General features: G+C 44.4%; 3 protein-coding genes and 1 non-coding gene across 9 annotated transcripts; 2 read left to right on the forward strand and 2 right to left on the reverse strand.

Annotated features, from left to right (window-relative positions):
* The first annotated feature begins 1,168 nt into the window (after window positions 1–1,168).
* On the forward strand, window positions 1,169–9,445 carry sting1 (stimulator of interferon response cGAMP interactor 1). Of its 3 annotated transcripts, none has more exons than XM_067247941.1 (7): window positions 1,169–1,953; window positions 4,658–4,908; window positions 5,081–5,267; window positions 6,521–6,629; window positions 6,773–7,014; window positions 7,596–7,782; window positions 7,996–9,445. In XM_067247941.1, exons 2-7 carry the CDS (start codon window positions 4,667–4,669, stop codon window positions 8,238–8,240), a joined length of 1,212 nt encoding a protein of 403 aa, XP_067104042.1. In that variant the 5' UTR covers window positions 1,169–1,953; window positions 4,658–4,666; the 3' UTR covers window positions 8,241–9,445. The 3 variants fall into 3 exon arrangements, with proteins under 3 accessions (XP_067104042.1, XP_067104044.1, XP_067104043.1); XM_067247943.1 differs by having other exon boundaries at window positions 7,958–8,091; XM_067247942.1 differs by lacking the exon at window positions 1,169–1,953 and having other exon boundaries at window positions 4,425–4,908.
* A 1,111-nt stretch (window positions 9,446–10,556) lies between these two features.
* Window positions 10,557–12,290, forward strand: si:ch211-39i2.2 (DNA damage-inducible transcript 4-like protein-like). Its single transcript, XM_067247121.1, has 2 exons — window positions 10,557–10,830; window positions 11,301–12,290. The coding sequence occupies exons 1-2, from the start codon at window positions 10,656–10,658 to the stop codon at window positions 11,741–11,743; spliced, it is 618 nt and encodes a 205-aa protein (XP_067103222.1). The 5' UTR covers window positions 10,557–10,655; the 3' UTR covers window positions 11,744–12,290.
* On the reverse strand, window positions 12,245–20,351 carry brd8b (bromodomain containing 8b). Of its 4 annotated transcripts, none has more exons than XM_067247118.1 (19): window positions 20,333–20,351; window positions 19,687–19,783; window positions 19,515–19,584; window positions 19,377–19,426; window positions 19,138–19,260; window positions 18,910–18,990; window positions 18,691–18,755; window positions 18,346–18,509; window positions 17,954–18,145; window positions 17,535–17,604; window positions 17,312–17,407; window positions 17,005–17,150; window positions 16,411–16,855; window positions 16,262–16,299; window positions 15,888–16,087; window positions 15,541–15,633; window positions 15,379–15,447; window positions 14,520–14,805; window positions 12,245–13,170 (listed from the first exon to the last, which is right to left on the reverse strand). In XM_067247118.1, exons 1-19 carry the CDS (start codon window positions 20,349–20,351, stop codon window positions 13,111–13,113), a joined length of 2,364 nt encoding a protein of 787 aa, XP_067103219.1. In that variant the 3' UTR covers window positions 12,245–13,110. The 4 variants fall into 4 exon arrangements, with proteins under 4 accessions (XP_067103219.1, XP_067103216.1, XP_067103217.1 ...); XM_067247115.1 differs by lacking the exon at window positions 12,245–13,170 and adding an exon at window positions 13,422–13,816; XM_067247116.1 differs by lacking the exons at window positions 12,245–13,170; window positions 20,333–20,351 and adding exons at window positions 13,423–13,816; window positions 20,278–20,310.
* Window positions 20,352–20,737: 386 nt separating this feature from the next.
* On the reverse strand, window positions 20,738–20,810 carry trnaa-agc (transfer RNA alanine (anticodon AGC)). Its single transcript has one exon. It is a non-coding gene; the product is annotated as a tRNA-Ala (tRNA).
* Window positions 20,811–21,269: the final 459 nt, after the last annotated feature.

Raw genomic sequence — 21,269 nt, forward strand, 5'->3', positions numbered from 1 at the left:
CTGCAACGGCCAGAAGTCAAAGAGGGTTATTTGTAAAAGCATTTATAGATGCATCAGTGCATGCGGTTAAGTTCTCTGATAATGTGAAAAATTATAATTGTGCTGTGTTTCACTATGGTAAGTTCTAATATTTTTCTCACTTCTACTTAACTTAGGGATGCTAATTTCTTTGTACATAATTTTTTATTTTCATTTTGGTATTTATTTTGTGATTGAATTTTTTTTATGTTACTTTCTTTTGTCATAACTGTACTCATAAATTATTTTTTTCTCTCAATGCTGTACAAAGACAGTACGCTTATCTGAGGCGTCTGTCCCCGAGACTCGTCCTCTCCTCTCTTCTTTGTGGGTGTAAAGGAGTTGTTTTTAATATTTAACTGATGAATGACCACACTATATGAGACACCGGCATTAAGGCAGCCAGAGCATGATTGCATGGTAAACTCAAGTTGTAAAGGCCAAGCGGACACACCAATACATACTGATGTGTGTCTCCACATTTTAAAGGAAAAGTGTACTCTAATCATATTTCTTGACAATATTCTTGTTCTTTGATGATGATGATGATTATGATGATAATATTCTTCTTATTCTATCTTATTATTATGGACATTATTCTTAAGCGCTCTGCTGATTGCTCTCACATTTGGTCTTTTTTCTTTTCTTTTTTTCACTGATCCTAATTGGTCTCATTGTGCTTTACTTGGAGCGGTGAGCCCATGGGGACCTTGTGCCATAGAGTTTGTGCCACGGTTCTATCTCTCTCTCTTTCTCTGACGGACTCCCCAGTCACTCACACACTGTAAGCATGCCCCACGGGACAAATCACTTTTTTACTCTTGAAATAAATATGCATGAACCTTTTGTAAACTTCTGCTTATTTCCTCCGCCCCACACAAGCATACAGACATGTACACATGCACAGTCCTGTCTGCACTGCACAGAACAGACTGTTCTGTCCTCTAATTCCGGAATGATGTGAGTGTAAGTTCTAGTTTTATTTTTTCTCCACAACATATACACGCAGGGCATACAAACAGACCCTGTCATCTACAAATTCACAAACATACCTATATACGTAAAAGGTCAATACAATTGTATGAAGGACAGATCATTGTCTCAGTTTACTGTCATTCTGTAAATTAAGAAATGTCATTCTCAACCGTTTCTTATAACACAATACACATACGTTGACGCGTAATAGCCCTGAAGGCCGGCACACCTCCAGACATTACTGGTACATGAATCAAACATTTGGATTTCAGTTAGATCTTTAGCCTGGCTGCCAGCCCAACTTAGCCCCGCCCACAAAAGAAAATTTGGTCGGGAAGTTGGGTCTGGGAATGCTAGTTTTGGGAAAAAGTATGTACAAACAGGAGCTGTTCGGTCCAATCAAATTGTCAGTGCAGGCTTTATAAGATGATGGACAGATGATCAACAGTAATGTAATCAACCACGTCACCAAAGAGCGCTTGGGTTGAATTCGTTTTCAACAAACAACATATTACGTTGCTCTGATTGGTTGTAGGTCTATCCAATTTAGCAGAGAGGCATTTTTTCCGGGTTCGGTTGAAACATGCCCCATACTCACAGCCCAACGGAGCGGTTTCAGACTCATATTCTGACTATAATTATGAGTATGACAACGTCAGGCTATTAGATCTTCTCCATAAATGATACAATCTGCTGTACACAGTAGCCTTGTGAGTTGGTAAAATGATTTGAAATGCTATTGTATGTGTCATTTGCTCCTCATACAAAAACTGTTTATACAACTCTCCATTTCCGCTCTCACTTGTCTCGACTCGATATTCAGCTGAGTTACTAAAAGCGAAACTGAAAGAAAAACATTTGTTTAGTTGAAGTTTACATGTAAGCACACTTTGTGTCCTGTATCTCCTCTAATTTCTCACTGAGTCTCAAAGCGCAGAAGTGGGATCTTTCTGTGGCAAGGTAAGAAGTATCTCCATGTATCCAATACATTGGCAGAAACCATAATTTGTTTGAAAATTTGGGTCAAGGAAGATCATAATGTGAGTGATACATTCTACTCTAGACATTTTTAAAAGACAGCTTAAAACCTACCTTTTTACCGAAGCATTTAAGTAATTTTATCAACAAAAAAAATTCTCAAAAAGTTTTCCTACTTTTAAAGTTGTTTTCTCTCTTGAACAGAGATTTTATTCAGATTTTTATTTTTGTTTGAATTGTTTATCACTTGTATTATTGTTTTTATTGATTTTATGTAAAGCACTTTGAGCTACAATTCTTGTATGAAATGTGCTATATAAATAAAGTCTTACTTACTTACTTACTTACTGAAGCGTACTAGCAAGCACATGGTATTACAATGGTACAATGATGAATATCAGATTCAAGAATTATACTTTTCCTCAGTGTCTGACAGCATCACATATTCTATAAATCTTGTTTAACTGTAGATTCAAATTTTTCAAAAGTCATGTAAGTGATCAGGAACCCATGAACGTTTGTGGATATGATCTCATGTTTCAGCAATATTGTGCTATTAGTTACATTTACATTTATGCATTTAGCAGACAGTATAACAGTAAAATATTTCACAGCGAGTAAAATAATTTGAAACTAACCAACAAGAGCAACAAGTCTCTCAATACGAGTCATTGTCATCCTGGAGGAAACTAACATCAGGTCCAACATAGTTGATAAAATCAAATATATTTGCATAGCCCTTTTTACAAGAAATGGTCACAGAGGGCTTCACATATGTCCATTCAATGGCACCTAAACTTTTGGTTTGCAAATGGAAGTTGAAACAGAGTCAAATCAGCGCTCCAAGTTTGAATGGTATGATTGTGTATCAAGCAATGAGGCCACAAAGGATTTCCCACAAATGTAGACCCTGCACCAACCTGCTGAATTCCAGCCTCAGGGAACAAACACACATGAATGAGCATCTTAGGCACACCTACACCTCTTGCATTTCACAGAAAGAGTGTAGCTTAGATTTGTTTTATCTGTGAATCAAGTCTAATCATTGTAAAGAACACCGGTGATAGCAGATGTGTGTAAATGGGAAGTGAAATACCCTTGTAACTATAGAAGGTAAGAGCGTCAACTTATAAATAAAACACACAAACATGCAAACACTTCTTGCACTTTTTTTAGGGATTGAATTGTCTTTCTCCTTCTGGGTGTTGTACTGTTCCTTCAAAAAGAGTGCCGCAACATTAGGTTGGCCTCTATCTAACATGATTGTGTGGTGGTAAATTGATTATTGGGAAGGTGGCAACCGGAGAAGAGTTTTGGGGCCTAAGATGGTGGACTGCGGCCTACGCAGTAGAATTATACTCTGAACAGGATCAAACCAGAACAGAGAGAATATCTGATCGGGAAATAGTTTGGCAAACTTAGGATGGGAAAAGAGTGTGTGTTTTGAGAAGAGTGGGCTGTTATTAGATAACAATGAATTGCTAGACTCAATCAACAGGATGCTCCTGTCTTAGGAGGGGTCCGAATGTCTTACAGCTGGTATGGTGAAATAATAGCTGAACTTGGGGCCTGATGAAACAAAAGTTCTGTATGTCTTCAGTCAATTATCAAAATTTAAAAACAGCACTGGAACTCAGCAGGGTTGATGCAAAGTGTTTTATTGGTTCTCAGGTAACAAAGATTCCCAATAGAATGTGAGCGTGATCCCGGGATCAGACTGAAGTTTTCTCCGGACAATTTAACTTACTGTATATAGTCTTCTCTCCATTGTATGTTAATTTGGTACGATATTTGTTGGTTACATAGACATTACGTAATCTTACCAAGCGGCCCTTGTCTCAGGGGATTCAAACAAGGTACTTTCCTACATAGGAAAGTACCTTAAAATTCTCCCAATTTAGGCCCACTCTGACCTTGAACAGCCAGCTGCACTAGGCTCCTGGGCGTAAGGCCACAAATATGTCTCATAAGTCATAGCTGTGCGTCCTGGTCCTTTATGAAAGCATACACATGCTCCTCTCCCCCACTCATCCTTTAATTATTTAAACCTTATATGTTGGGCTTCATGTCTCCTACCATTGTTTAGGGATAACAATAATCAGTCAACAGCTTTGCATCTGGTTTCCAATAATATAGCATGTTCTAGAAAAGTGATTACAAGTTTCATTAAATCCATAATCATGACCCATCTTCATAATTACAACATGTTTTTTCCACATCAGGCCGAAGTCATGCATCCGAAGTAATAGGTTCTTAGCAATAGGAAAGTTGAAGTGGGGTTGTTGGGAGTTGAAGATACAAAGCGAGGAGTAACAACTTTAAGAGCCAGGGGATGCGCACGCAGTTTTGGGGTGGATAGGAACGGGTTAAAGAACCTTCTAGAAGGTTCTAGAAGGTTGCGTCACTGTATCAGACAGGGCGGGGGTCTGATCCTCATATTTGTCTATATAATGAGATGTCCAAGGAAATGTGAGTGCCCTTTGAACCTTCCATGTATGCTGCATCTGCCTCGCTGAATAAACCACCAAGCCATCTTGAGTTTTTAAAAGATATTCTGACTCAGACTCTATTTTGCTAATCCTTCTGGAAGACGTCTAGTTTCTTCAACAATTGCTTCCCACATCCTTTATCTGTTTCATATTTCCACCTCTATCGTCACTGAATACTAAACTGTTATCTCTGGTAGCATCAGGTTATGATGGTGTGTGAAATGCGGCAGCTGGTAGGGGAGGAATCGCTGGTCCCTCTGCCTCGAGGTACTCTGCCCAGAACGTGTGCCTGCTTCCTGGCTGCCATGGTGGTGGCACTCCTGTTGATGATGGCGCCTGAGGACTTCATCGGGCTGCTTGCCACGTCGATGCTCATGCTGACTACGGGGCCCTTGCTGCACGGGGTTTGTCTCCTGATGGAAGAGTGGCTGTTCCGCTCATCTACTCGGTGAGGGTGGTAGTGTGTGTGTGTGAGAGAGAGACACACACACACTGAGAGAAAGAGAGTTTTACTTCCTCTGTTATGCTTTACCCAACCGATCTTTCTCCCTCCTCCCTGGCCTCTCTCTTCGCCTGTGGTCCCCCTCCCTCCCACCTACCCCAACCCCTCCACCCCCCAGGTACCGCGGTAGGTTGCTGACAGGCCAGATGCTGCTCTCCTGTGTGGGGGGGCGTACTCTGCTGAGCCTGGGCCTGGCAGGGCTACTGCTGGCCCTGGAGGGGGATCATCAGACAGAGGGGGGTCGCTGGAAGCTGGTGGTGCTGCTCTCTGTCCTCTACATCCCCCTCAAAAACCTGGAAATACTGGTGAGAGAGTGGGGAGGTTCTTGCAAAAGATTTGGATGTCTGTAGATGTGCGTACATTGTATTATGCTGAGAGGATAGGACCACGGATGCAAGACGTAAACACACGCATGGGAACATTTATAGGAAGGGTGGTAATGATTGGTCACGCCGGTTTCAGTCAAGTCTGTAAAATTCTCATTGTAGGTCACTCCTCGTTAGCTTGAGGTTTTTGTAAAACCCCATCCACTCACTCACCCCAAAACCTCTTTGGAAAAACCTTGTCTTCTCTCAAAGGCTCAGAGCAGAGCACATGTTGATTATCTTGAAATAGTCACAGGCAATTTCCGATCTCTCTGAAACCAAAAAACTGTGTTCCTCAAAACTCCAGATGGTTCAGTAAGAGGGTCCCAGTGAAGTGTGATATCACAACAACCTATGTCATATGGTCATTACTGTGACAGGACACAAGAACTAGGGCAACTGGCCATTAGCTTACTTTTCAAATGCATGGCTAATGGCCTGATTTGTACTGCACTGGGATGATGCCATTTGGCTAGGTAATTTCAGACTTTGTGTTTTGGTTTCTGTTGTGTGTGGACATGTGTGTGTCTGTGTCTAGCTTGCTGGCCTCTCTCACTGTCTCAAAAGTCTTTGTCTGTGGCCTTGACACACACATACACACACATACATACAGACACATACATAGTGACACAAACACACAGAAAAACACACAGTAGTTGTCGAGTTATATATTTTGAGACCTGCGTGTGCATGTGTTTGTTTGTTGTGGTATCATGAGAGGCTGGACCACTAAGCGGGGTGTAGGGCAATGCGTCACAACCAGACAGAGCAGGCCAAAGTGCGTTCAAACAAAGAAACCGGTTTATTCACCAACAAAAAAAAGTATTTCAGGTAGCAAACAGGTTGCTCCTCATTTGGATCATACCAACGGTATACGCAAGATCAACGTTCATCTGGCATCGAACTCCGTTTGTGCCAGGTACGCTCCCCCTGCTTGGTGTGTGTCTGTCCACTCTTTTGTACTCTCTCTCTCCCATACCTGAGCTCCCGCTTCAATCAGAGGGCTGAGGCATTTACACCTGTCTGCGTGGTGCATTCTGGGAGACGTAGTTCTCCCGTCAGCCATATTGTGGCCTGGTAGCCACTCCTGGAGAGAAACATAACGCCCCTCTACCACACGTCCTCTCCTGATGCCACAGTGTGTACATGGATGTGTTTGTGTATGTGTTACTGTGTGTGTGTTCGTCCTGCAGGGACCATGTCAGGTGGAGGTGTCTGCGATCTGTGAGGAGAATAAGAACAATGTAGCCTACGGTTTGGCCTGGTCATTTTACCTGGGCTACCTCAAGCTGGTGCTGCCCCGTGAGTACTGTACTATGACACACGCACGCACACACACACACACACTGCAAAGTGACATCAGGCAAACGTTCATTCATTAAACTCTTCCCGTTTTCTGTCTCTCTTGTATGAGTGAATCGTCTGCTTACCTCCCGTTCTAACAGATTTGGAGAATTCAATTGCATCGTTCCGCACCACACACTCTGCTGGCCCGTTTGAGAAGCGGGGCTCCAGAAGACTCCTTATACTCTTGCCCCTCAACGCCAACATCGCTCAGAAGCTGGAGGATGAGGACACAAACATTCAATTCTATGACAACCTCCCCAACATAGAGCTGGACAGAGCAGGGGTCAGGGGGCGGGTCTACAAGCACAGTGTCTACAGTGTATTGGACGAGAATGGAAAGGTGATTAACATTCTGATGTAACAGTGTGCTGACTGAGTCTGTATTGCACAAGACTTTCATTGTTTCATCTCATGGGAGTCAGGTGGCTGAGCGGTTAGGGAATTGGTCTAGTAATCAGAAGGTTGCCGGTTCGATTCTCCACCAGGACAATTACGTTGTGTCCTTGGGCAAGGCACTTCACCCTACTTGCCTCGGGGGAATGTCCCTGTACTTACTGTAAGTCGCTCTGGATAAGAGCGTCTGCTAAATGACTAAATCTAAATGTCATGGCAAAATTGGCAAACTGGCACCATCCTATGGCCATATGTTGGAACTAACGCTAATACCTTATGATTAATATGAACTGGATTAGTTCAACGGGCAAAAAAATTATAACATGGCGCTATCTCTTGGTCGTCTGTGTGAACTACAAATATTCTTAAAAACCTTTTCCACTGGAAACATATTATTTGTGCTTCTCTGCATTTATGCACATCAATTTACGTCTCTGCTTCTTGTCCTCAATCCTCTATCTGTAACTCTCTCACTTTGTGTGTAAACATGTGGGCTGATGTGTAAACACACAATGTGTATGTGGTTAGTCCCACCAGTGTGCCATGGAGTATGCCACCTCTCTCATGACGCTCTACCAGATGTCCCATGAGAGCAACTCAGGTTTTGGAGAGAGAGAGCGGAGAGAGCAGGTCCTGCTGTTCTACAGAACCCTGCAGGACATCCTGGAGCATTCACTGGACTGCAAGAACCGCTACACACTCATCCTTCTCAATGGTAAGTGCTGCATCTGTTTCTGTTTGTCCGTCCGTCCATCTGTCTTTCTCTGTTCTACAGACTGTCTGTCTCTCTGTCTGTCTGTGTCTGTCTCTGTCTATTTCTGTCTGTTTGTTCGTCTGTCTGACCTGCTGTTACTCTTTCTTATGTCTCTGTTTACCCTGTGGTTTATCAGAGGAAAGCTGACACTTGACCGAACGCTTCCTCTTGTAGACGAGCGTGAGGATGACCCTCATTTCCTGTCCAAGACCATCCTCAGCCACCTGCTGCAGCAGGAGAGGGAGGAGTACTGTCTGACCCCCCACCCCCACCAAGATGTTGGCCATATATTGACACCTGCCCAGCCAGGGGGGGGCCACCAGTGCACTGATGCACCAATGAGCGTAGACCCTGAACTCATGATCAGCCAGGACCTGCCCAGGTCTCTCAAGGACCCTGTAGAGACCTCAGATGTGTAGCGTTTATGTGTAAACTGTGTGAGAAATAAGATTTCTTATGTGTTTAGATGAATCACAGTCAGTAAATCACATATTACCTTATCATCTGTTCATTTCGTCTGTCCTATTATACATTCATATGTGTGTCCCTATTGTAACCTATTGTGTTTTGATGACAGACAGTTCTGTGATGTAGTATTCTGCCTGCCTTTGAAAACACTTTTTGGTTGTGTTATCTTAGTTTTTTTCTATTCATTGTAAACACTTTAGATATCGCTTCTACTACAACCTGTTAATCTATATCAGATCTATAGGAAAAATAAGCAAAAAAAAAATAAGCATTTAGGAATGAGCGAAGAACCTGGTGCTAGGTAACAAGATTTAGTTTGGAATTGGGCTGTGCCTTAGGCTTGGGAGGGAGAGAGGGAGGGAGGCAGGTGTCGAGACAGCCACGAGCCACACAGAAATGTTGCTGTCTGGAACCCCTCCCTTGGTCACGTGTGTGAACACACTTCATGATCTAGAATGTTCCTTTTTCCACACCTGGCCATGATTACAGCAGATATTACACCTGATGTTACTGTGTGTCTCTCTCTCTCTCTCTGCCTCACAAACAAACAAGTATATTCTTTTTGATACTGTGAGCCCACAGTGTTGATCTTCCTGACCACAGGTCTTTTGGTCAGTGTGTGAGAGGGAGAAGGGTAATCAGGTGCAGTAATCAATGTTGGGTTGCAGTCTAACAAGGCCACAGGCCATCCTGTGATTGTCCAGCCAGGTGATTAGAACTCGGGACCAGGGCCAGTTTTACCAGTTTCCTCTGAAGACTGAGATGGATAGATACTTGTTTATCTTGTTTGGTCTATCAGACAATCAGTCAGACAATCAGTCAAATAGACGGTCCGACTTATAGACAGAAAAACAGACCACCAGTCAGGCAGACAGTCAGCAAACCAAACAGACCGACATTCAGTCAGACAAGCCGACAGACAGTTTAGTCAATCTTACTTGCTATTCTGTGTCATTTCCCTTCAATTTCTACATGCTCTTCCTCTTTGGCAATCATCATTATGACACCAGGAAGAAAACGGGTCAGGTATGAAGATGATTGTCTGTGGTGTAAAGGTGAGGTCATAAACAGGGAATTTCCCGGAATTGACTCAACCTTATGTGTCATTCAGAACTCAGCTCTCTGAGCTAGTTCATGCTTATTGTCACGTTTAAAATACGGTGCTTAAGATAAAAAGATTTTTTATTTCTGAACTTTACATGGATTGTGTGTTTAAAAACAGAATGGTGTCAAAACATGAATCTTGATGTATGCAGTGTGTGGAATATCTGTGGGAAGAGAGTGAGAGACAGAGACAAGGAGAGGAAGAAAAAAGGCAAACAGAAGGAGCGCTCTTGGGAAAGGAGCTACTGGATAGAGGGAGAACATAAGCTTACAAAGGAAATAAGGGGAGGAAGATAGATGAAGAGGATAGATACACAGTGGGGACGAAGGAGAGAAAGAGAGCAGTAGGAGCCTTAAAACAATGGCGTGAGAGTGGATAAAGTCCACTAGTTGGTGATGTCACTCGAGGTGAGTCCACCAGTGGAACTCACATCTCCTGATCGGTGCTTCAGGGCATGTGACTAACCTGTGAGTCAGGTGAGGTCGATGTCTTGACTCAATGCATGCATTCTCTCTCTCTCTCTCTCTCTCTCTCTCTCTCTCTCTCTCTCTCTCTCTCTCTCTCTCTCTCTCTCTCTCTCACACACACACACACACGGGTCCAGTATACTATTTTTTTCTCCAGGTTTCCTATCCAGCCAAATCTAACGCATACTCAATCTGTTTCACTTGACATCAGTAGCTATATTGTATAGCGTAGCTATAAACTGTAAATTAATACAGAAGGGAAAGAATACAGTATAGCCTATTAAAATGTAGGCTACGTTATCTCTGCCAAAAGTGCTTCTAAGATTATTTGTTTTAATTAAACCTATGTTTGTCTGAGAACAAACTCTAAGGAAGATTCTGCAAGTCCGGGTTAAATGGGAGGAGATGCGACTTTAAATGTAAGTGTGAATGTTTTGTAGCCTAAATGTTGATTGGTTTATCATTTGATAAAAACACCAATGCGCTGTAGCTGATGAAAGGCTGAGGCTAGGTGATAGATATTTCAGTAAGCTTACATCAGGCTACATTTATCGTAATGTTCGGGCATGTTGCGTGAGACAAACTGATTCAATCCGACACTTCTCACTTCCAAGTTAAAATGCTATGGTAACCGAAAAGGCCCGTCCCACACGTGAGCAAATTCAGCTGATGCAACGCGATTACTATTTAAGCAGCGAGAGCAGCAGCTCACGCCGTCAACACTTCTTCATGGAGAGAATACAGGCGAAACGTGAGAGATTGATTGAGGCAGTGGAGCTATATAAAGACTCAAAATGGTCTATACCCCGGCGTTAGTCTTCGGACACGGAATGCCTGTAATATCGGAAGAAGACAGCGTCGTTGAGCTGATGAGAAAGTTTATTTATCAAATTACTTCCAGCGACAAAGGTGAACGCCAAGGAAGTCTGGAAAGTAGAGAGGATTTCGTCAAGGAAAGAAACTCTTCAAGTATGTTCCATTTCAGTCTTGATTTATAATTATGAACTAATGTAGCCCACAGCCTTATAAAACTAACCTATTTATTATAGATTTTATACGAATTAGAACACTTTTAGAAGATGCTTCAATTAATGTATTTCATATTAATGTAGGCTAATAGGTCCAATATGAGATTGTAACGTGAAACTGTCACAGTATGCTATGTAGCAGCTGCTGCGAGTGCACATGACTAGGCAACTGTCAGGTGATAATGGGTCATCTAGTGTGTCCTTAATTTCTCAACCACGAGTGTTTGTGATGAGCAATGAAAAACAAACATGTAGGCCAAGTCTGCCACCAGGATTCTAATAATATATAGGCCAATGTTGTAAGGGAATATCTAGGTCGGACTTTTATAGCCTACGCAATTTCTATTCCATCCAATCTTTGTCAGCTAGAAGTTGTAGATCATGTGTCATAACACCGTCTCTTCATTACAGATATATGGTTTGAGCCGTCGGTGGAATATGAGGAAGCCTTGCTCCAGCGGAATGTGAGCCGGGAAATAGAGAGTTGTCTCTCCAATGCCAAAGCCTCGAGTCTCCGCTGTCAGGTGTTGCTCCTACCTCGCCCGCTGACCGCAAAAGTTGCCCGGGATGTGGTGCGCTCCTCGGCGGACGAGCCTTGTGGGTTGCGTGGGGCGTCTATCAGTATCTACTTGGAGAGTAAAGATGCCTTGTTGTCACTGGGAACCATTTCACCAGATCCGGGCGTCACTCCTACCTTTGAGCTGTCTGTCGTCTTCAAACTTGACAACGACGGTTGGCCACCACTTAAGCACATATTCGTTCATGACAAAGTGTTGAAACTGCGCCCTGAATACCGGTTAGTGAAGAAGAAACTCTACTCTTCTGCCAGCCCAGTTGTTCACGACTTTTACTGATAAGAGATGTTGCTTCTTAGTCGATATCAGGCCACCATAATGTACATTCCCTAGGATTTTGAAACGGAAATTATGTTGCACTATATCTGTTGTTGACCGAAATGCACACCACTGTAGCACACCTTATCGTGCTTATGTGTAAATGTAATGTAGACAGAAATAATGAAACCAGAATATAAACGGGTTGAGTGCCTCTGAGGTACTACTTAAGTTATGAATGCATACATTTCAGAAGAAATGACTGTGACAGAATGCCAGTGGTTAAGACAACGATCCCACTCTGTTACTTATAACCCAACATTTTTGTACCATTTATATTCTTGCATGTAAATTTGATGTCTTACTTGAAAACCATGGAAACCTCACATTTGGAGCAAGCTGGTCTTGACCCTGACTGCGTTTTATTATCTGACAATTATGCTGCAGTATTGTTTAACAGAGGAATGTCAAATACATACTATTTTGCACTGTAACATTAAAAGTACAATCCCTCAGGCCAAATCTGAGTAATATCAGTTATCTTTTAATAAACAATTTTACAACAAAACGCACTATGAAATGAAATTAACAAAATGTACAGTACACAATGTCCAACACAAGTACAAAACTACTCTTTTGTACTCCCTCTAACACATGGTGAACACACATGATTCCTTGCAGCATATGTTGTAGTTATTGGCTAAAACCTACACAACAAACAAGGCCCTCACCCTCCTGTGTCAACAGAAAGAAATTCCTCATCAATCCTGCCTATATATAGATATATATATATATATCTGCCCTCTGATAGGCCAGGTTAATTTGTTGTCATGGGATTTGTTGTCATGAGATGTCCCATGACAACAAATTAACTTGGCCTATCAGAGGGCAAATAGAGCTGTTACTGTACGGATTTGACCCATCATGTAACTTCAAATATACACCAGTGTGTAGTTGTGGGTGGGGGCAGAGGTTGATTCAGAAGGTTCAGGCATACTCCATACTTTAATAAAACACATTCAGTTCTGCGAAGCTGCTGGTTACCAGTGCTAACTGTCAATCTAGATCAATTTTACACTTGAATAACTGGTGTGCTGGCTTTCAATTGGTATTTTATAAAGAGAGCACTGACACATTTCAGATGGCCTGGGAATAAGGACTACATAGAACACACACGCACACACACACACGGACGCAGGTGCGCACTCACACGCCCGCGTGCACACACAGACACTGCACCTGGCAGACACGAGTGACCAGACAAAATGTATAACCCATCAACAACAGTGAACAGAAGCTATTCCACGAAACATTCTGTGATCTCATCGGACCAATCTCCGACAAGTCTCTCTTTAAACGGCCTGACCTTTTGGTTTGGGACATTATCTTTATTTCTTCATCTTGAGGTCGGCTTCGATGGCAGAACGGCGCCCCCTGGTGCCCCCGTCCTGTGAAGAAATAGAGAGATGGAAGGGAGGAGGGGAAGGTCAAAGTTGAAAGATGACCAAACAGCATCCTGGAAAAAAAACCCAGGGGTGGCTTGCAGTTGGCTCGCACATAACACAAGACGATCTCTGCTGTCCGTCAGAGGAAACGAAGGAGAAAAAATATATAAAAATGAAAAGATTCAAAGAAAGGAAAAAATAAAATGATAATCAACCGAAAACAGAACGACACTGTGAACCAGACATGCAAAGAGTCACGTCCAGGAGAACCACTGGGTACACGAGAAGGAAAATGAGGAACCACACGCAAACGTACACACACACCTTACACACACAAACATACATAACCAGAATGGGTCTGTTCCAGAAACGGTTACTGAAGGTCCACGACTTGGGTGACGAGTGTTAAGAGTGTTCAGAGCATGTCGGAGGAGAGGGTGGATGTATTTAGTGTGTATGACTGATGTAAACACGGGTGAGTTAGTGTGTGTGTGTGCGTGTGTACGTGTATTGGAAGCCTGTCTGTGTGTGTAACAGAGACGTAGAAACAGAGTATGCGCGTGACTTGACCTGGTGACGTTTGACCTTTGACCTGAATACTTACAAAGAGAGAGAGAAGGAAAGCGGGAGAAGCCATTGGGACACTGTCCTGTAGAAGGACAAACATTACAGTGAGAAAGAGAGACACACACACACACGCTCTCTCTCTCTCTGTTCCATGAAGCATCCAACCCAACATCTGGTACACATCTAGCCTTACACACACACACACACACACACACACACACACACACACATCTAGCCTTACACACACACACATTAGGGAGGTACATTGACTGATGAGGACTCAGACAGGGACACAGACTCACACACACACTCCTGAAAGCCCAGTGAAAACACACAGGCTCTGCAGAGTATGGGACAGACAGACCCTAGAGAAGGAAATGGAGGCTGCATGCACCTATGGGGAGTGAAATGGCTGTGAGATCAGAAGAGAAAGACGAGTTATTAAGATGATCGGTACGGTATACAGAGGGATGAGCAGGGATGCAAAACAAGTTTGCCTGGCAACAGCTACGATTCAACACACTTCAATCACAGAACTTTCTATGTACACCAGAGGGGCAATTCCTGTCAGTATCTAACATTTTACATGGCTGTGTGTATGTCTAGTTGTCTATATGCTATATTGTGTGTGTATGTGTGTGTGGGTTAGTTGAATGCCTATTCCTCCTCCTCTACGCTAGGCTACATTCCATTTGCATGTGTTGGCTAGCAGCCAATACAGTAATCTTAGGGAGTGTGTATACTTTGCGTGCGTTCTACATCAGCGTGTGTGTGTCCCCCCTCACCTTCTCGACAGGCTCCCCGGGCTTGCGGCCCCCCTCGCGGCCCCGCAGGCTCTTGGTGCTGACGGCCGACTCGGAGGTCTGCATGATGAGCTGCGTGGCGAGGAACTGCTGCACGTGCTCCAGGACGTCGCGCTGCATCTCCAGCGCCATGTGGAACACGTCGTGGTCCGAGCTGTTGTACATGACGGCGTTCTGGAACATCAGCATGATGTCGCGCTGGAACTCGGCCGTGGTGCGGATCTGACCGGACTCGATGCTTTTCTTGATGGCCGACAGGTCCATGGGCCTGGAGGTGTGGGGGTGGAGAAAGAGTGAGTGAGTGTGTGTGTGTGGGGGGGGGGGGGGGGTGGTGGAATGGAGAAAGAGTGAGTGTGTGTGTGTGTGGGGGGGGGGGTGGAATGGAGAAAGAGTGAGTGTGTGTGTGTGTGTGTGGGGGGGGGGGGGTGGTGGAATGGAGAAAGAGTGAGTGTGTGTGTGTGGGGGGGGGGGGTGGTGGAATGGAGAAAGAGTGAGTGTGTGTGTGTGTGTGTGGGGGGGGGTGGTGGAATGGAGAAAGAGTGAGTGGGGGGGGGGGTGTGGGGGGGGGGTGGAATGGAGAAACAGTGAGTGTGTGTGTGTGTGGGGGGGGTGGAATGGAGAAAGAGTGAGTGTGTGTTGGGTGGGGTAGAACAGAACGAGAAGGTGTTTTTAGTAAAAACGATCTAACTGTATCTTTTTATGACAATATCTTTTTGGTGTCGTCTTCCACCAGGTGCTCTTTCACACTGTGTGATCTAAGCACAGCAGCAATAGCTAGTTCTGTAGTTCCCCTAGGTTATGTAAAACTACACAGACAGCCCTGCACCTGTTTCAGTCTCACCTGTGTACGATACTGTGGTAACCGGGGGCGATGTCGTCGGACACAGGCTGCAGGAACACACTGGCGTATCTGCATGAGTGACGAAAGTAGCAGACATTCAGACCCAATTATTGTGATTGACTGTGGAGGGGGGGGGGAGGGGGTGGACCTAGAGGTGCCGACCTGTGATTGGCCGCTGCTCTCCACACCAGCATGATGGCTTTCTTCCAGATCTTCTGAGCCTGGACAGCCTCCTGGTCCTCCCCACATATAGAACTGAGAGTTGGAGGGACGTAGAGAAGATAGGAGAAATAGAGGAAAGGATCGGGGGGGGAAGAGGCAAGACAAGTATAGCAAAAGAGACAGAAATTAATTAAACTGAAAAAAATACAAGCTGACAAGAAAGCTTAAGACAGCAAAACTTGGTCCTAAGTTTAAACAGAGGTCAATAAGCTCCCCACTGGCCTAAGCACTATTTATACTGAATGTGGATGGATACAAAACAACATGTGCACAGTAGGGCCACTCACAACTGAGAGGAGGCGGGGCTGCTGGCCAGCGAATCGGCTGTGGTGTAGCGCTGGGAGGAGAGGCCATAGCCGTCCTCGCTCTCACTGGCTGCTGGCTCCACTTCTGACAGGTAGTGCCCCTCCCCCTCTCCTAGTTCCTCCTTCAGTTCCATCCCTTCGTCGGGATCTCCGTCGCTTCCTGCGTCCTCATCCTTCACCTCCTGCACATACACACACAGAATGGGAAAGAAGATGTCACGTTCAAACCCATCTGTACACCTGTTTCACTCTCATTGACTATATACAGAACGTGTTCATTAGACTGCACCATTGACAAGTGTGTGGGTGCGTGTGTGTGTGGGTGTAGATAGTAGATGCTTGCAGCATTAAATTACCTTGGACTCCTTTCCCGAGATAGAACTATCCTCTGAGTCTGCAAGAATAAATGTTTTAAATTAAAAAAAAACAACAAAGGAATGTACACATCAGCCCTGACTGATCTATAGGGTGTGTACGTGTGTGTATGTGTGTATGTGAGACCTACCTAGACAAGGGGGTTCCGGCTGTGTCCACTCTTCACCTTCACTTTTCACAGTGGCGCACAGTGTCCCTTCCTCTCCGGTAACCTCATCCTCTGTGACCTCATTTCCTGCCGGGCTGTTGTCAAGGGCAACAGAGGGAGTGACACCATCAGTGCCCCCAACTTCCTGGCTTTCAACCCCCTCATCCTCCCTCTCCTCCTCTGGCTGCTCCTGTTCAGTTTCTGCCTCCGTTTGTCCCTGAGGCTCCATCCCCCCGGGGTTAGCTTCTGTTGTATCCCCATCCTGAAGCTCCTGAATGGGATCTGCTTGTACTGTGGCCCCCGGCTCTGACGCCTCCTGGGACTCCCAGGGGCCGGAGAGGGAGTGTCCCCCAGAGACGGCCTCTTCACAGAGGGAGAGAGCGGCCTCCACCGCCGCCGCGTCCAGAGCCTCCACAGAGTCATCCACCTGGGAGAGGTAGAAGGAAAGGTAGAGAGACAGAAGGAAAAAAAGAGGAGAGACGGAAAGAAAAGTGGACAAAGGGAGAAGATATTAATGAGAGCGTAAAAGCGCCTTTGTTTTTTTTTCCCCCATACAAAATCACACACACACGGTACCTTCTCCTCAATGATGGCGATGATGTCCCCCACTGTCTCCAGGTCAAGCTCGTCCCCCATGTAGGAGACGGACACCAAGTCTTCCTCTACAAGCCCCGCCTCCTCGCCAAGCTCTGGCCCCACCTTTACAGCCTCAACTCCTGGTTCTGTTCACAAAACACACAACTGAGGTCACCACAAATCGGGCAAGGGTAGTTGAGGCATTAGAGGTAGCTCCTATAATTGAGAGAAAGATCGATAGACTTAACTAGGAGAACTGGGTGAAACGAAAGAGGGGAAGGGAGGGTGAGGCTGACAGAATAGTAACCTGAGCTGGGTGGAACAGGGCTGGCCAGAGGAGGGGGAGGAGCAACAGTGGTGGGGGGAACAAGACTTTCCATTGGACGAGACAAGGAAGACGTATCTAATGACACACACACACATTTTTAACACATGAGGACAGCACACACAAACACAAAATGTAAAACACCAAAACATCACAACACATTTAGATGAGGAACATGTATAAACAGCCTGGTTGTCAAAGTTACCTGCGGGGATAGCAGCAATGGCAGCTGGAACTCCATTAGCCAATCCAGCTCCAGCTTCTCCATCGACCACCTGAAAAGATATTACATTATTTCAAAGACGCTTTTGTTTTCATCCAGACAATATATTTTCAATATGTGTAATCCTACTATGTTTAGAAACCCAGCACTTGTAAAATGTAGGTATATCTCAAAGTACTTGGTAAAAATCTCAATTTAATAGGGTATATGTATTTATATATTTTTTCCTCTTTTTGCCTGCTGCAACGCCACAATTTCTCCTTAAAGTACCTACTACTACAACAACAACCAGAAATCCAGAGCCATTCCCCAAACAATCAATCTTACACCAGTCTGTCAGAATGAATGGATCACTATCCCAATTTACAATAGATCCTGTATCTCTTTGGTGTGCCCCTCACCAATCTCGGACTAGAAGATATTAGGCTGCCTTTCTTCAGCAACTCAGAGAGGAGGGGGGAGGGTGGCGGGGTGGACTTCTGACTGAGAAGCCTCTTCTGTGGGGAGTCGTCTACCAGAGGCCCCAAGCTTCCCTCTTTAGGCCCTGCCGCTGGAGTCTCGGAGGCAGGCAGGAACACACCTACAACCTGGGCCTTGAAGGAACAGCGGAGGGGGTAACATTTAGAGATGCTGGCCTTGGCAGAAGGGCAGTAAATACATTGGTCTCTTAAGTGGTCAACAACAAATACCAGAAAAACATATGAAATATGCAACTTCACTTTTAACAACTTCAAAGCAACCTGTTCACATAAAAACCAAGGTTGTTTTAGTCAATTCTGACACCGGCTCCTACCACGCTATTAGCTGAGGTGTCCTCGGTGGAGGGCGTGGCTGTGTCCATGGGGGGTGCAGGGGCGTCGACCTGGGCGCCCTCCAGGCTGGCGGGGCTGGCCCCCAGGGGGGAGCGCACCGTCACGCTGGGCACCCGCTTGGGGGTGTTCTTCACTGCCTGGCGAGCTGCATTCAAAAGATTAAAAAAAACTTTCATCACATTATGCTAGAAAGTTTATTTATGGGCTCAAATACACATAACATACACTCATGAAAGACTCATAAAATTGCATTAAAACACAAACAATCCACAAAGAAATAAGAGCAGGTGTCACATGCATGCATGGGGGTCACACACAAAGCTTACCCTGATAGGCTGTTTCTGTTGCCTTCTTCTTTAAGTCTGCATCCTCTTCTTCCTGCTTCTTCTTTCTGAGGTAAACCAATAGAGATTTGTATTTCAAAACATTTACAATGACATAAAAACATAATAAAAAGTAGATAGGACACTGAGACCAGAAAGTGGGTAGACAGATGAACAAAGACTGACAACACCACCAGGTAGACAGGTGAGCTGGTGTCTTACTGGGAAACCTCTGCCCACAGCTCCATCAGCTGGGAGTCCAGGTGACCACTCTGGATCAGATCCACCTCCTTTTTAAGCTTCCTGTCACGGCAGGAAGTACAGGGTCAAGTACAAAATTCACACCGGAATATCCCTTCCCATAACCATGCTATGGAGCTCAGAGATCATTGTATGTGGTCAAACCTCAAACGTTAGGAGGAGGTGTGTGTGTCCTTTACCGATGCTCACCTGTATTTCTCCTGTGTCTCTCTCAGCAGTCTCTTCAGCTCCTCTATCCTCTCAGCGGTTAGTCTCCTTACAATAACATCCTCAATAGTCTCAACCACTTCTCCCTTCTCCCCACGTTTACGCCTGGCAGGCAGAGCATAGGCACACTTAACTCGTTTCTGATCTATCTAACCTTGCAGTACCGCATAACAACAAAGAGCAGTTATCATACTGTTTGTGTATGTTGACAGAGTACATACTTTGGGGCCTCTGTGGTCTCCAGCAGCTCAGAGTATTGAGAGGCACAGTGCTGTGAGGACAGACAGAAAGCAATGTCAGACATCAAACTGCAGAGTTTTGAAAAATGTGTGTGTGTAGATTAAAATGATTCCCCTTACCTTCTGGGAAAACCAGTCAGGGGGGCGCCCAGACTCAGAGAAAGGCTTGATGGCTCGGCTTACTGAGACCCTGGGTAACGGACAAAGCATTCATAATAGATGTAGACTTGATTCATTTGTTTAGTGGTTCACAAACGATTGACAAAATTATAATATGAGTACGAGTCTTTACCAGTTTTGGTCTCCACTTCTCATAACAGATGATGCAAGGCACAGTTTTTCTCTCACTGACCATGGTTCTTTCGGCCCAACCGCCTGCATCTTGTGTTCTATGGGACAAAAGGACATGACGGAGAATGTTACAATATTAATAATGATCTTATTATTTTACTAGGCATTATGTTTTGCTTGAGTAGACAAAAATAGAACTGAACCGTCGTGGGGGATCAAAAAATGTGGGTCAGACAAACAAAGCGTATACAACATAGCGCAACCAGCTACTACTAGTACTGTAGCACGACGAATTACGTGATCTTTACAGCTCAAGTCAAATTATAAAACGCATGGCATCTATGGTCACAAGCTGGCAAATGACAAAAGTAAGCGAATTAGGGTGCGTATTCTGTATATTTGGACCACAATTGTTAAAGCGACTACTCATTATGCTAGCTAAGTTAGCTAGCGAGCTAACAACCTATTTAGCAAGCTCCCGACCCTACAGTAGCAACCCTGGCCACCTGACGTGTAAACTAGCAAGATTAGCAAGCTTGCTTGATTGTAGAGACATCACATTAGAAAGCTACAATATAAAATATGCAGTTACCTGACATTAAAGTATAGAAGAAAGGAGTGAAAGAGATGTAAACATTGATACTCACTCCCGACTCCGCTCGCCATCTTTCGTAGACAACAGTATATAATAAGACATTGGTTCCACCTAGTGGACAAATAGCGACACTGCAAGCTGTAGAAACTATTATTGGGTATGCAAGTGTTTAAACCAACAGGTCCAAACCCAGTTTAAAAAGTATTTATAGAACAACTGAACATTGTTAATACAAATGCAAGGGAAAGACAAATGTATGATGGCACCTGTAATAGTCTGACATGGAGAGTTGTGAGATATTTGGCAAATATTTTCCAAGAAGGAAATAGTTTCCAAACAGGTGGGGCTAAATTGGAAGAATAATTCGTTAGATATTATAGTGTACCGGGAGTTCAAATAAGGAAAAACTGTCATGCTAACTTCTTCACGTGTGTATTACAGAAAAGAAAAGAGACATTGGAGGATGCGGGCATCGATCCCGCTACCTCTCGCATGCTAAGCGAGCGCTCTACCATTTGAGCTAATCCCCCGGTGAAACGTGTATAGTGTAATGTTGCACAATGAAATCAGTAAAACGATGCGCCAATTTCTCCACCAGATGGCGCCGTAAGGCAAGATAAAAGTACTAGAAAGGAAACGCTTGCAGCAGTCTGATCGTAGGCTGTAAGTAAAGCTTGTTTATTAACCAATTCTTATTTTATTTTTAATTACCAACTGTTCCTGTTCATTTAATCTTTTTAAGTTGTTCAGTTTAATGAACTGACAGCTACACAAATGAGCGTGACCTTTTTGTTTTGACACAGAGAGAGAGAAAGAGAGAAGGAGAGAGGGAAAGAGAGAGAGATGTTAAAACATCCTTGGGGAGAAGAGGGACAGCTTGATAGCAGCTGGGTCACACACTGGAGGACAGAGTTTACTATAGAATATTTTGGGTGAATTGGCCACACTCGCTTGTGCACACGTACATACATAAACACACATTGTGTTGC

This window comes from Osmerus mordax, chromosome 12 (assembly GCF_038355195.1).
Source record: "Osmerus mordax isolate fOsmMor3 chromosome 12, fOsmMor3.pri, whole genome shotgun sequence".
Taxonomy (NCBI): Eukaryota; Metazoa; Chordata; class Actinopteri; order Osmeriformes; family Osmeridae; genus Osmerus; species Osmerus mordax.